This window comes from Plectropomus leopardus, chromosome 6 (genome assembly GCF_008729295.1).
Source record: "Plectropomus leopardus isolate mb chromosome 6, YSFRI_Pleo_2.0, whole genome shotgun sequence".
Lineage (NCBI taxonomy): Eukaryota > Metazoa > Chordata > Actinopteri > Perciformes > Serranidae > Plectropomus > Plectropomus leopardus.
Window position 1 is genome coordinate 19,839,866 of NC_056468.1, and position 13,920 is coordinate 19,853,785.

General features: G+C 39.1%; 1 protein-coding gene across 3 annotated transcripts; it reads right to left on the reverse strand.

Moving 5' to 3' along the window:
• Positions 1–794: 794 nt before the first annotated feature.
• LOC121943888 (protein prune homolog 2-like) lies at positions 795–13,236 on the reverse strand. 3 transcript variants are annotated; one of them, XM_042487484.1, is made up of 10 exons: positions 13,057–13,236; positions 10,794–10,879; positions 9,836–10,039; positions 9,510–9,683; positions 8,948–9,047; positions 8,284–8,415; positions 6,773–6,859; positions 6,362–6,460; positions 3,592–3,624; positions 795–2,021 (listed from the first exon to the last, which is right to left on the reverse strand). In XM_042487484.1, the coding sequence occupies exons 1-10, from the start codon at positions 13,233–13,235 to the stop codon at positions 1,991–1,993; spliced, it is 1,125 nt and encodes a 374-aa protein (XP_042343418.1). In that variant the 5' UTR covers position 13,236; the 3' UTR covers positions 795–1,990. The 3 variants fall into 3 exon arrangements, with proteins under 3 accessions (XP_042343418.1, XP_042343417.1, XP_042343419.1); XM_042487483.1 differs by having other exon boundaries at positions 9,836–10,057; XM_042487485.1 differs by lacking the exon at positions 3,592–3,624 and having other exon boundaries at positions 9,836–10,057.
• Positions 13,237–13,920: the final 684 nt, after the last annotated feature.

A 13,920-nucleotide genomic window follows, 5' to 3' on the forward strand; every position in this document is an offset into this window, starting at 1 on the left:
ACAAGCTAATCACAGCCACTCTGCATTAAGGCTTACATTGGTTCAATGTTAAAAAGTCTGTGCAGACAGGGTACTTCTGATTTTTATGCAATGAGCAATGTGTTTATTGTGTTGTGTGGTATACTTTTGTACTTTTGAAGAGGACACATCTTCAGTGAAGTAAAACATTTGACATATTTTACAACAAATGAATATCTTGCAAGCCACAAACAAATGGATACAAATATGAGAAAAGCAACCTCAATTTGAACAGCAGGCACCATTTCAGCCCAGTCGCCAGAATAAAATGCTAACATTGTATGTTGCTGCAAACAAGTTATGCTATATTTGTACATTTTATATATTATATCAAGGTTTCTAAAGTGATGTAGTTAAGTTTACATGTACATGAGTGTTACATCTAGGCAAGATGGCTTTCACGCAGCAGATAGCAGCGGACCACTGCTCAAGACCAACAGAAGTGGTTACTTTTCAACGAGAGGTTTCTAGCCATGTTGGCAATGACTAATCATAGTATTTTATGCCACAATGCAATGTTTTCCTAACCCAAACCAAGGGGTTTTTGAGCCTATACCTAACTTCACCTTCACCACAACACTGTCCTTTAATAAAAATGAAAATGTAAATACACACTTATAAAACATACAAATTTAACATTCTTGGTTTGCAGAAATGTACAAAGCAAACATGTAATTTACCTGTCTAAGCATCAGTCAACATTTAGAACATCTTTGTCACTCCCCAGCAATCTCTCTCTCTCTCTAACACACACACACGCACACACACACACACACACACACACACACACACACACACACAAAATAAACCATGACTAAAATTACACTGGTACACAGTTCTGCTTTTGGGTGAGTAATGAGATTATCTCATACTGTCGCAACTGAAAGCATGCAACACATTACTGTAGCTACTGAAAACTACGGTGGCCCCGAGAACTTAATGCATTGCTATTTGAGAACACACATGCAAAAACAGAAAACACAATCAAACACAGAAACTTGGCTGAAACTTGCAGTGAATTTCTTAATTTGCTTGTGTTTTGTCTATTGTACATGTTCTTCTTCTTGCATATGCGCTGAGCTCTCAGGGCCATCGTAGATAATTACTGTTTTGCTACCTTTGCTACCTATGATGTCGCAAATATTTTCACAGTGACATACAGTGTTATTAGAACAGCCCAATTAAAGATTGTACAAGGTGCTAAATAAGATGGCAACATCATGTAAAAACCCACTCTGACTGGAGCCACCTACGTCATCAAAAACTATTCTAATCATATTTTTGAAAACCTCTACTACCTAAAAGACAGCTTAAATATCCCTAAACATTACCATTGACAGAGCGACAGTATAGTAACATCCCGATTAACCAGGCAACACAAACATGTATTTGTAAGAAGATGGGCTGTAATACAACTTATACTTGCATGTGTTTGGTTATAAGGTGAAAGAGTCATGACCCTCGCCATGGCTTCATAAAATCTGCACTTATATTTATCCCCATGGGTTACAACCAGTATGGCAGATGGCGGCTAACAGTATAGATTAATACATGGATATAACAAAGCAAGTTAGTAATTCTTCCGTGTGAATTACATGAGAATAAAACTATTGTTCAAATTAAAGAGTAAGTCAAAGAAAACAACAGAGACAGACTGGGCAACACAAACAAGTGCTGTGTAAGGGACAGTAATACAGGATAAAGCATCTTGTCTTCAGCACAGTGACAGACTCTGCACTGGAAAAACAGTGTTATGTTCGGCACCCTCAGGTTAGTACTTTCTTCAGTGAACAAGCAACTGCCTGATGTTTTGTACTGCAGCATTGTCCTTTCTATCCCGTTGCTAGTTGTTGGTGTAACAACTATTTGCCGTACACATAATGCTCCAGGCAGGCTTATATTCAGATATGCTGCGGCAGGGTACAGCATAATGCAGGAAGAAGATCGGCAGCAGCCAGGTATCTTGAAACTGTCAAACAAAAGAGTTCCCCTTCTTGTCGGCTCTGAGAGGGAGAGAAGTTAAGAAAAAGGAAATTTAGGTAAATATTTGTCATCAAGGCATTAAAATTAAACATTTAAAGCAAAGGGATTACCAATAAAAACTGTATAAACAACAGAAGTCAGAAGCCAGTCTACATACCTGCAAACAACTGAACTGTCATAAATAAATGTTGGCATTGTACCTTTCTGCAAACCCCGGATACCTTACATTTTTACGTCATTATGTAGCAGATAGATATACGGGCAGCACGGTGGTGTAGTGGTTAGCACTGTCGCTTCCTGTTCAAACCCGGGTTGGGGCAAGGTTTGGACCTTGGGCGTTGGGGCCCTTCTGTGCAGAGTTTGCATGTTCTCCTTATGTTTCTCCGGGTTCTCTGGCTTCCTCCCATGTTCCAAAGACATGCAGGTGAGGTTAATTGGGGATTCTAAATTGCCTGTGTCAATGTGAGTGTGAATGGTTGTCTGTCTATATGTGTCAGCCCTGCAAAAGTCTGGCAACCTGTCCGGGGTGTACCCCCGCGACTGTTATGAGGACAAGCAGTTACAGACAATGTATGAATGAATGCAGCGAATATATAGAAACTTTACGTTTCAACAATGCTGTGGTATACATGTGGTTAGGTTTAGGCAAAAAAATCACTGGCCAATGGTTAGAAAAAGATTATGTCTTGGCTTAAAATAGCTGGTTTGGGGGCCAGGATCCCTGCTTGAAAAGCAGTGATGTCTTAGTAAAAAAAACAACCGCTTTTGTGGCACTATTACTGTTGGAAAAAATGTAACAGGTTGCTAAAAAACAGGCATGTATGGTGGCTAAAAAGCATTCCCAAAAGCCACCCGATGTGAATATTACATCAGGAAGACACTGGACTCTTACACTGGACAGACATTAAATATTGCTTGTAATGAAAATCGTACATATTTTAAATGTCTAACATGTTAGGATTTCATGTTGTGTGGACGTTTACATTGACATTTTGCAGACATTAGGTTTTGTTCTTGATACCATACTATGTTGTTACTCTATGTCAAGATGAAGCTGGCATGAGACTTATGGAAGACACTGGACTATGGTTACTTCACAACATAACTTAAAACCAACAAAATATCAACGTCATCTGTTGTCAGCGTTCTTCGTTAAATTGACAGTGGCACTAGACTTTTTCCTGACATTGAATTTTGGTCACTAGACGTAAAAATCTAAATTAAAAAAATATCAACTTCCAATGACATTGGTGGCCAGCTGGGTTGGTCTGCAGCTTGACAGGCATCTCGCCTTGGTAACATGCCATCCACCCAACATTCTCTCCACCACCTGATAAAAAAGCCAGCTCATATCACTTTAGAAACACTGAACATGATACCAATGAAATGTACCAATGTTTGCAGTTTGCAGAGATTTAGCATGGCAGTTAATGTGTAAACTCTCTCTTAATATTGTTGTGTCTGCATACTATTTGATTGGCCAAATACATGTTTCTATAAGGGCATTTCTTTCCTGTTCATTGCATATTGGAACAATACTCAGAAATCATTTCCTCTCTTGCTGACAGAAAACAATGGCTCACTACTCACTTAGCTGCTGTGTCTTGCAGTTCTGTATCCAGTCTGGTTTAGCATTGGGTTAGAGGGCAGAGAAAGCAAAACGTTAGTGAGGGAGGTAAGCAAGCGACAGGTGGTGACCTTACAGTCAGTACACATGCAGTTGCTGGGGATTAGTAGCCTGTTATCCACGTTGCCAAAGGAGGGTGAATGGAAGGAAAGGAGGACAAGCATCAGTGCTCTACCGTGGGAAAAGTTCAAGATCAAAGGAGAGAGCCACAGATGCACTGCGATGCACAGGGAGCAAAAATGTTCAACAATAAACCAGTCAAATCAGCCAACTTTATCCTCACATACTGAACACTTTTTTAACGCACTGGGACAAGGTCAATCTGTAGTTTTCAGACTCAAGACATGGACCCTTACAGTAATCATAAAAAAATATAAAACATTAAAACCTTATGTATCATATAGGGCTGTTAGCATTAATGTGTTAATCACAATACTATTAAGGTCACACATATTTGTTTTTTTTTTTTAATCCTGGTAATCACCAGCCGACATTTCTGTCTTTAAGAGGCCGTACCCCGCTGAGTTTTAAAGCTACAGTGGTGATACTGGTATCATAGGAATCTATAAGCCTCTCAGGAAGGTGGTTAAATAACGCTCCAAAGTTAGGATAAATATTTTAGATAGAAAAATGGCATGGTCATTTCACAGGGGTCCCTTGACCTTTGCCCTCAAGATGAGGGAATGAAAATGGGTTCTATGGGTACCCATGAGTCTAACCTTTGCAGACATGCCCACTTTATGCTCGTCCCATGCAGTGTTTTGCTGTCCTTTGATTCCTCATCAAGATAATCTGGTAGAAACTGATTTACCCTGTTAATATGGATTCCATTAAACATGCAATTAAAAAATGTGATTAATCGCAATTAACTATAGAAATTATGCAAATATTGGCGATTAAAAAACGTAATCATTTAATGACCCCCTATAATAATCTGTCTTTCACAGAGAGTGTCCTCATCACATAAAAACAAACAAAAGCAATGGTCATTTGTCCCAACGAGTGACCGGTAGTTGTGTACACGACTGTCCTCTCAACAGGAAAGTGTGCCAGTGTGCACTGGACGCTAACCAACTTGTTTGAGTTTGCCTAAATTTGGCCCTATTTTAAAGCCATAATGTGTTGTTTTACTTATGAGAAAGTCCAGTCTGTGCTGCTGCTCTTTACAGTTCACTAAAACCCTTTGCAATCATACTGACGGACAACTGTTTTTAGTATTCGAGTGTGTCCCACTATGCATAGCATGTAAACTGCACAACAAACCATCCGACTAGCCTACTTGTAGCTTTGGGTGTAACTGTGTATATCTGATTGTTAGTGCCAGCTTCCTCGGGGTATGTGCTCATTAGATCTTTACTAAAATATCACAGATGACAGCAGTGCTGGAGTGTAACTATTTTCAGATTTAAATAAATCTTGACATTTTTAAGCTTTCATTCGGTAAATAAATCAAAACTTGTGTTTTTACACATACTTTTGTTTGTTCTGCTCCTTTTCATGTCATTGTTACTCCCAATCTCCCCTGGGTTTAAAAGTGCACATTTTATTTTGTAATGCATGCCTGACATCTTGGCACTGCAGCTCACGCTTGCATACCTGTCTCATTATCACAATCAAATTCTGGTGGTTGTTCTGTACCTCCACTGTCTGGCTGTGAGCTTGTTTTGATCATAAACAAAATGCTGAGGGTGGCAGATTTGGGTGCATTAACTTTAAAAAGTTAATATCCCATTTTTTCCATTCTCTATTTTGTCTTTTCAATATACCGATATTTCTCATCCTTTCACTCTCGCATCTTCTACCTTAGCCTCTGCAAATGTACCCTGTGGTGTAATCAAAGTTACGCATAACGTCCTGTGTCATCACACACCAGAGATCAGGAGTTACACAACTTATGTGTCCAAGTAGAGCTAGTCATGGTTAAGTTTGTCTACCGCTTAATGCTGTCGTGTGAAGCTGATGTTGAATTTTTAAGAGCCTAATGCGACAGCCTTCATGATCAATTTTTAAAACTTTTGTGTTTATCAACCCTGTCAAAGGCCATTATGGCCAAACAACCAACTCCGCTTGCCAGGAATCTTCCCAGTTAGCCACTCCATCCCTGGATGACATGTGTACATAAAAAACCAATTAACAGAGACAGTTGCATCACAGACTGAAAAAAGTAAGAAAATCAATATTTGGCCCATTCCATGTTGGACAAGGAGACAGCCAAAGGTCAGTCAAAGGTTAGTCCCAGCATGAGGAAATTCAAAGTAGCATTTAAGGGAGACTTCTACACAACCAACTGATCAGTACAGGCAGGTTAGGTGATTTACCTCATGCATGCAAATTTGTGTAAACCCCTCTCCTCGTCATACCTTGGGGCAAAGTGAGAGATTTTTTTTAGTCCACAAACAGCCGCTGGAAACAACCAGTTCTACTGTCTAAGGCAGACTTCACACAGGTTTTAGTCAGCAATTTAAAATGGTAAAGCTGAGTGGAGGAGGGGAAGCAAGGTAGTTAATTTGGTAACAGCTTTCCCATGGTCCCTCTAAGCAGACTATAATGGCAGGCTGTCACCAAAACAATAGATTTTAAAAAAGGACAAGGCTTCCCAACAGACTGAGTGGTGTTGTAAGCTTTTAAATTAATCAAATATTTTCACAGAAGGGGAGTGTGTTTTTGTTTTCATCTTATCTGAACACAAGTGACTTGTGGATTCATATGATTTACAGATAGAGGCTGACTCACTTTATGATGCTGGGTGGAATGTGGACATACTCCATCGGGATGATTTCTCCAAGCTCCTGCAGGCTGTTCACATACTTGATCTTGCTGCTGAACTTGGAGCTGTACAACACAGAAAGCGTAAAGGTCATTCTCAGTGATTTGCAATATAATGTGTATGTTAGTTGGCTCCTGGATGTGTAATCAAATGATTCTTATTGGTGGTGGTGTCAGCTAAATATATATCACAAGGTATGCCCATATGAAATAGTGAAATACTGTATCACAGAGACTGTTAAAGTGCTGTGAGGATTTCTTTCCAATATGGCAACGATATAGTTATTGGTATAGTTGAGAATGCAATGTGGTGTGCATCCTGAGGTTGAGAGAGGTTGAGAGTGGTTGAGAGTGTCATCTAAATGTGAATTTATGGACCTTATGAAGGGTCTGGTGATCCCCAGCAAAGTCCGTATGAACCAGGAAGGATGGACAATAATGAACATCTTAAGGTTCTTCTTCAGTCTGTGGGACAAGAGGCAAAGTGGTGTAAAAAGATCAGTAAAAGTTTCATTCATAACTACAACTTATTCACTTAATAATAATGGCAAACTGTGCAGAGCAAACACACAATATATAGTCTCATATACTTTACATAAAAGTAATCCCTCTTAATCATCACCTATGACCCTCCAGCAATGTGTGGCGGTGTATTTATTTGCAGAGAACATGCCCTCTGCCTGTATTTTCTTATTTTCTTCTTAATTTGGTTTGTTCAGGATGTGTCTGGTCTTGGTGTCAACCGTTGAGTGTGTTGCCCCCAGCCAATAGCCGTGCAAGGTTTGAACCACAGACTGTATAAATAATGGCTGTAGCTGCCATGATGTCACCCGCTGGTTTGTTGACTGCTGTTTTGAAGCCTCAAGGTCGGCATTTCGGTTGTCGCCATATTGGTTATTTTTGAGCCATAACAACCATATTTGGACGATAAGCTTGAGCTGTGGAGGAGCGAGGGGGTTGGATCTGACTCACAAATCGTAGGGACGCCTTTTGTAGTTACTTAGTAAAACCTCTGACAAAAGTTTCACACACTGCCCCCTCCTTCAATTCCTGAATCTTCACTCTGTCTCTGAGGTTCCCCAACTTCTAAATTCAAAATTCTCTGCATTTTTCTGCTTTTTGACTCTGATGTCTCAACATCCACCAAATGCTCTTAAATGAGGTAGTGACACAGCATATAAATAATCAGTGACACCATTACAGCCAGAAAGAACGACTGAGTTTATCACACATTTCTTGTTTAGCATTACAAAAAAAGGCTCACTATATCCCCTTCAGATAGTTAGTGAAATGTATTATAGGTATGCCCTCTACTGGCCAACTTATGAAACTGCTGTTGAGTAGTGATGGGAAAAACATCTACCTTTGAGAAATTCCTAATCAAACACATGCTGAGTTATAGTTATCATAGTGAGAAGCCACTGAAATAAGCAAACCAGCAACTTAAAATTTTTACGCATCAATGTAAAATAATTTTGTCATGTCATTTATTTAGACAAAATCTCTGTGCTGTGCAATTAAAAACAGCTCTAAAGAGAATAAAAGAACACTAATATGATTAATAGCAAGACACACACTGTTTGAAGATTGGGTTCAAAAGCTGTTTGTGATGAAAGTACAGTGGAGTTTGGTTTAATGTGTTTTGGGGAACATGAATGTGTATGTACAGTCTCTCATCTCAGTCCAATTATTTCTTCCTTAGTCTGCATGCCACTTTTCACTCCGGTCCTCAGGTGCGCCTCTAACCTAACTTCTCAACCCCGCTAAAAGCTGCAGGATTCACGCTGGTGAGTGAAACAAAGCTCTGGGGGACATGTGTTGTTATAGTTGTAATCTTTAATGTTAATTAAAGATTACAGTTTCCATGCACTTGTTTGTTAGAACATTACCTTCTGTCTATCATTTGGTAGCACTTTTTCATCCAGGTGAAGCCGGGCATCCTCCTGCGGGGTGTGGCGCCATTCAGGTAAACAATCATGTAATCTTCTGCCACCATTAGTTCCAAAGTACTTATTACATACCTACACAGACAATGGAAAAATCAGTGTAGTATGTACCTAAATTCACACATAATGAAAAGCAACATAAGCTAAATGGTGTAATATACATAAATAAATCCAAATCCACAAAGTGGGGCTGTTTTTCATGGTTTGATTAGGCCCATTAATTCCTATTAAGGAAAATCTTTCTGCAGCATGTCATGATATTTTACACAAGAGTTGTTCCAACTCTCTGGAAGGCCATTTCTTGTTTCAACACAAAAGTATCATGCACAAGCAAATCCATAAAGATTTTTTCTTTCATTGTTTTGTGTGGAGGAACGTGAGTATCTAGCTCTCCACCTCATTTGACACCTTTGGGATTAATGGGAACACAGACTGCCACTTATTCAAAGCCTTGCTTAAAGAGTGAGGGTTTAACTGCAGCACATTAAAGCCTGTGGTTTTGCAAAGAGATGTTAAACAATCACAAATGAGTGTATGATCATGTTTCCACCTGACATATTACATGTCCACAGGGGTTTGATGTTGTATAGTAGTTAGCTTTACTTACAGAAAAAGATTTTCCATTACATAGTTGTAATTTTCACAGTCGCTGTCCGGTAGGAAGCATGCTGCAAACACGATGATGGCATTCTGTTCCGCATAATAACCTGAAAAAGTGAAAAAGACAGGCATAGTGAGTCTTATTTACAGCGCATAAGAGCAAACTTTTTGCCCTCAACTTGTATGAAACAGTTTTCTCTAAAACAATTGAGACTGCAAATTTTTCCTCTACCTCTCCACATTCATTGCAAAAGGAGCTTATACGAGGAGATGCAGGTTAAAACTGTGTCCTTTTAAACTTGTGTGGCACGTGTGCCCTAATTTTACAAACAAGGACATTTTGAGAATAAAGGATGAACCATCTACTGTAGTAGTTTCTATCAGTGAGCTAGAATTGATTTCCTGTTAATTCATTGATTAATTCAGTTCAGACAATGTAAAAACAGAGACATCCACCTGAATGGGGAGCATCAGGAGGGAGGGCAGCAGTATAGGTCAAATGATACAGAGCTATAAAACACACAACAGAAACAGGTAGGTATGGATTTTAAGTGTTTGTATTTGTGTACCTCCATGAGAAACAACTCTTTTGTATGGCTCAATGCACTTCATATCAATGCGATGCTCCTGCTCTCCAATTACCACGCTCCTCCACAGCCTGTTTTCCCTGCTCTCCTCAGCTGCTCTATGTCCTGCAAGCCCTTCGCTTGATGCTGCTCCTGCACCCAGATCAGACTCATCCCCTGTTTGTGACAGAAAGACAAATTTTACACAACAACAAATTAAAACTTTTACTGTAACTTTTTTTTGACAACAGACAATGTAAGCGTGGCTGTCTGTCTGCATGCCCTGTGTGCACATTAGTTAACACTGTATCTACAAGTGTGTGTCTGACCGCGTCCGTTGAAGTCTGGTATGTCGGCCTCATCGGGTGTGTCCAGCTCATCTATGTTGACATCCAGGTCATCACCAGTATCCAACGCCTCGTCCTCTGTGTCCAGAGCATCCTCTGAGAGAAGAGATCCCTCGCTGCGGTCCAGTGACACGTTCATTGGTGGAGCTGCTAACTTTCTCCTTTGATTCGAACCGCCTGACAGATCTGCAGAGGAGGGAGGATCTAGTCAAAGAGAGATGGTTTAATTTCTTAGTTTCCTTATCTTTTTTTTTTAGAGAGAGATTGTCGATTCAATCAAATTTTTCTTTCATGTGACTTTCTTTGAAGAAGCATTCTTCCTATTGCTATAGGAATAAGGTGAGAATTAAGATGAAACAATATCATTCATTTTAGGGTGTAAAAATTTGACATTAATATATATAATAATATTTTATTTTTTATTTAACCTTTATTTAATCAGATTTTAAAAAAAATATATATTTTTTTTTTTTAAATGGTGACCTTGCCAAGAATGCGGCAAAGTACACAAAAAAAAGTAAAAAGTAAAAAAAAAAAAAAAAAACCCGTCCTAGGCTTTAAAGAAAAAAGTTGAATGTACAGATAATGTACAATACATAAAGACAAAAAAGGCATCAGGACTTGTCAAATTGTCATGCATTGTAACAAGACCAGTTTGTGTTAATGACTTTTGTTAACTTTTGTTTAAATCCAAGTAAACCTCCTAAATCATGATAATTATTTCCATTAAACCGTTAAAACATATCTTGAACACGCTTAAAGCTAATTCTTAAAACTCCACTGAACATTAAATGTTGATATCAGACTTAAAATGTTTCTTTAAGCCTATACCTCTAACCATTTACCTATAATGTGCAGCAAATGTCACTGGCACTAAAACATCCCAAAAATATAAATAACAGGAGCAACATAAGTTTAGATTATCTTGCTGTTTATTTACCTTCTCTGTTATCCATTTCCTCAGCAGCGTCCTCACTGGAGGCCGTCTTTATCATCATCCCTGCTGCACCGTCCTGTTGGGAGTGTCTGCTCAGAGGCACAGATAGACAATAATGATCCACAACATAAATTATCATTGCTATCGCCACTGCTACCAAAGGCACAGCTACGCACAGTATGGGGCAAAACAAGCCAAAGACAATCATCTACAAAGAAATCTGACTTTTCCCATGGCACTGAATGAGATAGAATTTTCAATCTATTCATTTGACTTTGGACAAAAAAGATTACGGAAGCAGACAGAGAGAAAGTGACTCACTGCTTCATTCCCAGGCTGCACGTGTGGGCTGACAAAACAATACTGCGCAGTGTTGCTACCACCCCCCCAACCAAAGCCCCTCTGACAGCCTCTGATTAACATAAGGCCTGCTAACAATAGAGAGAAGCAGCACAGAGAAACCAGCACACATGATTACACTTCGGAACAGACACAGAATTTTCTTTCTTTTTGAAAAAAAAAATCTCTCTCTTAGGACACCTACCTTTCCCTCACCATGCCTTCTCCCAGCATGAGAGACTAAACCATTCTCTCCACAATCAAGTCACATGATCACTTGATTATGAAAAGGTCTGCCGTGTATGCACGCAATCACACCCACCCACACACACAGTAAAAGACAGGGGAGGGTCGTCCATCCCAAAGAGGGGGCAGGTCATCTGAATTACAAAGTGGGGCAAAACAAGTACCATGATGCAACTGCTAATGAGGAACAATGAATCCACAGCATTCACACACACACACACACACACACACACACATACAGCAAACATGAATACATGTACACAAACTGAACACTGATTCCAGAACATGACTTTTCATTGAGAAAAAATACATCTTGGATGAGGTATAACATGTAAGACAGAAGCAATAGCAGAAGCTGAAATTTGTATGACTTTTAGTCCCTAGTATGGCCTCTGTATTTCCCATAATGCATCTTAAAAGCATAGTTCATAGTTTGTTAGGCTTTCTGTGACTGACAAATACCTATTACTCCAACTCAGTAAAGGGTCTGTTAATGGCCACATGAAATTAAAACATGAAAAGTTGTTTAAATGTACATATGAGCATGTGAGCATTTTTTAAAGACAGACTTGAAAACATGTGAACCTATCCTTTAAGATCTGGGGTCAAGAAATAAGCATTTTTTCCAGTCTGTTCACCAAAAATGGACCTGTTTCTGCTTCTTTAATACTTTTTTGAGCCTACATGTTTATCCTGTAATACAACGCTCTGACTTTTGACTCTGACTAAATACTTTTACACACTCTTGATACTTCAAATCTTTGCTTCTTTGGTTCAAAGAAAATAAAGGTTATCTAAAGAATTAATCATAGTTTACATTGATCTGTGCTGCCTCTCTGTGGTAAAAGACAGTAGTGCAGCTCTAAGGCTTTGGAAAATCTATGCAAATCCACTGCTGATCTGTTTCTTTCAACACAGGATGGGCAGAAACCCTTATAATCATGTTTCTATGAGGTTCTAATGCAGCCACATGAAAAAAAAAAGATTCTGTATTTATGGATTTATAAGAATCTCATAATTCTTAATTTTCATGAGAAAAAAATGCTAATTTTGTTGAACTTTTGAGATAATTATCTTCCAAATTCTTATTTTTCTAAATTAATGCAATTATTATCTTATTGATCTAGAAAAACAAGAGCAGAATTTGTTGCCATGAGAACTTTTCTCATAATTCTGAGATAACAATCTTGTTATTCAGAAAAACAAGGGCAGGATTTTTTCTTCTCAATTGAATGCATTACATTTCCATATATTTCAGCTTTTTAAAAAAGACAAATAAAAGAAAAACTCTATCTGAAATAATATTGACTTGCAGAGGCTAAGTTGTAAAGGTCATTGGCATTCAGCTGATATCAATAGGACATGGTTTTAAATCACATAGAGCACTAAGAATCAAAGTTTTACACAGTGCTGTACCTGTTGTCATATTTTACTGTAAATTTATTATGTTGATCCGTTCGGTACACACAACATCGTTTGCACGTCTGTCGGTCCTGGGAGAAGGATCCCTCCTCAGTTGCTCTCCTTAAGGTTTCTACAATTTTTTTTGTTTTGTTTTTATGTGATGTTTTAAAGCCCTCTGAGGCAATTTGTGAATTCTGATATTGGCCTTTAAAAATAAAACTGAACTGAACTGAACTTACTGAAGGGAACAATCAAGTCAGAATGAGTGAAAACTCACCTCGAGACGAGAAAGTGTACATATCCCTCCTGCACATACCGTGCATGATCTTCTCTCTCGGGCTGGACATGTGACTGGTAGAATTGCTGCCCGTCAAACTGGTAATGAGCGTGATCTGACTCATACTGACTCTGGCCATCAGCTTGATACTGGGAGCTCTGGAGTTCAGAGGCACACATGGAGTCATCTCTGTACTGGCTTTCAGCTAAATATTGGAAACTGGAACTTTGATCGTTTGGTCTATACTCAGCATGAACTTCAGGTTGGTAGTAGCTTCCAGCCTGCTCAGAGCTGTACTGTAGAGCTGTGGTATCAGTTGTAAACTCAGCGTAGACATCTGGGGTGTTTTGCTGGCTGTTGGATTTAGTAGTTACACAGGCTGTGTGAGCGCTCTGGTTTTCAGTTCTTTGGTCGATGTGGTGGTAGTTGTAGCCATGTTGGGTTTGATCCTGAGTTACATTATCACTTCCTGTCCACTGATATGCAGTGTTCTGGTTGGTTGGCTGGGAGGAAAGCTGTGATGTCACATCTTGGCGTCTTCTTGTAGGGAAATAGGGGGTTTGGGATCAGGGCAGAAAGAAGGAGAAATGAAAGAAATTGTAAATACAAATGGCAGTGAACCTCATCCATTTACATCTGGTATTTTGTATGGCCCATGTATTCTTGAAATATTCAAATTTTGGTTGCTTTACTTATAATCAACACATACGCTCATTAGGACATGTGGGTTGCTTGTGAGATCAAGCTTTCACTGGGCAATTTCTGCTCTTCAGCTTCTTCAGCAGACTGTTGAGTTCAACTCTTAATCTTAGGCACACATTAAATTGGGCATACACCGTACGATCTGAGCCTATATGTGATCCA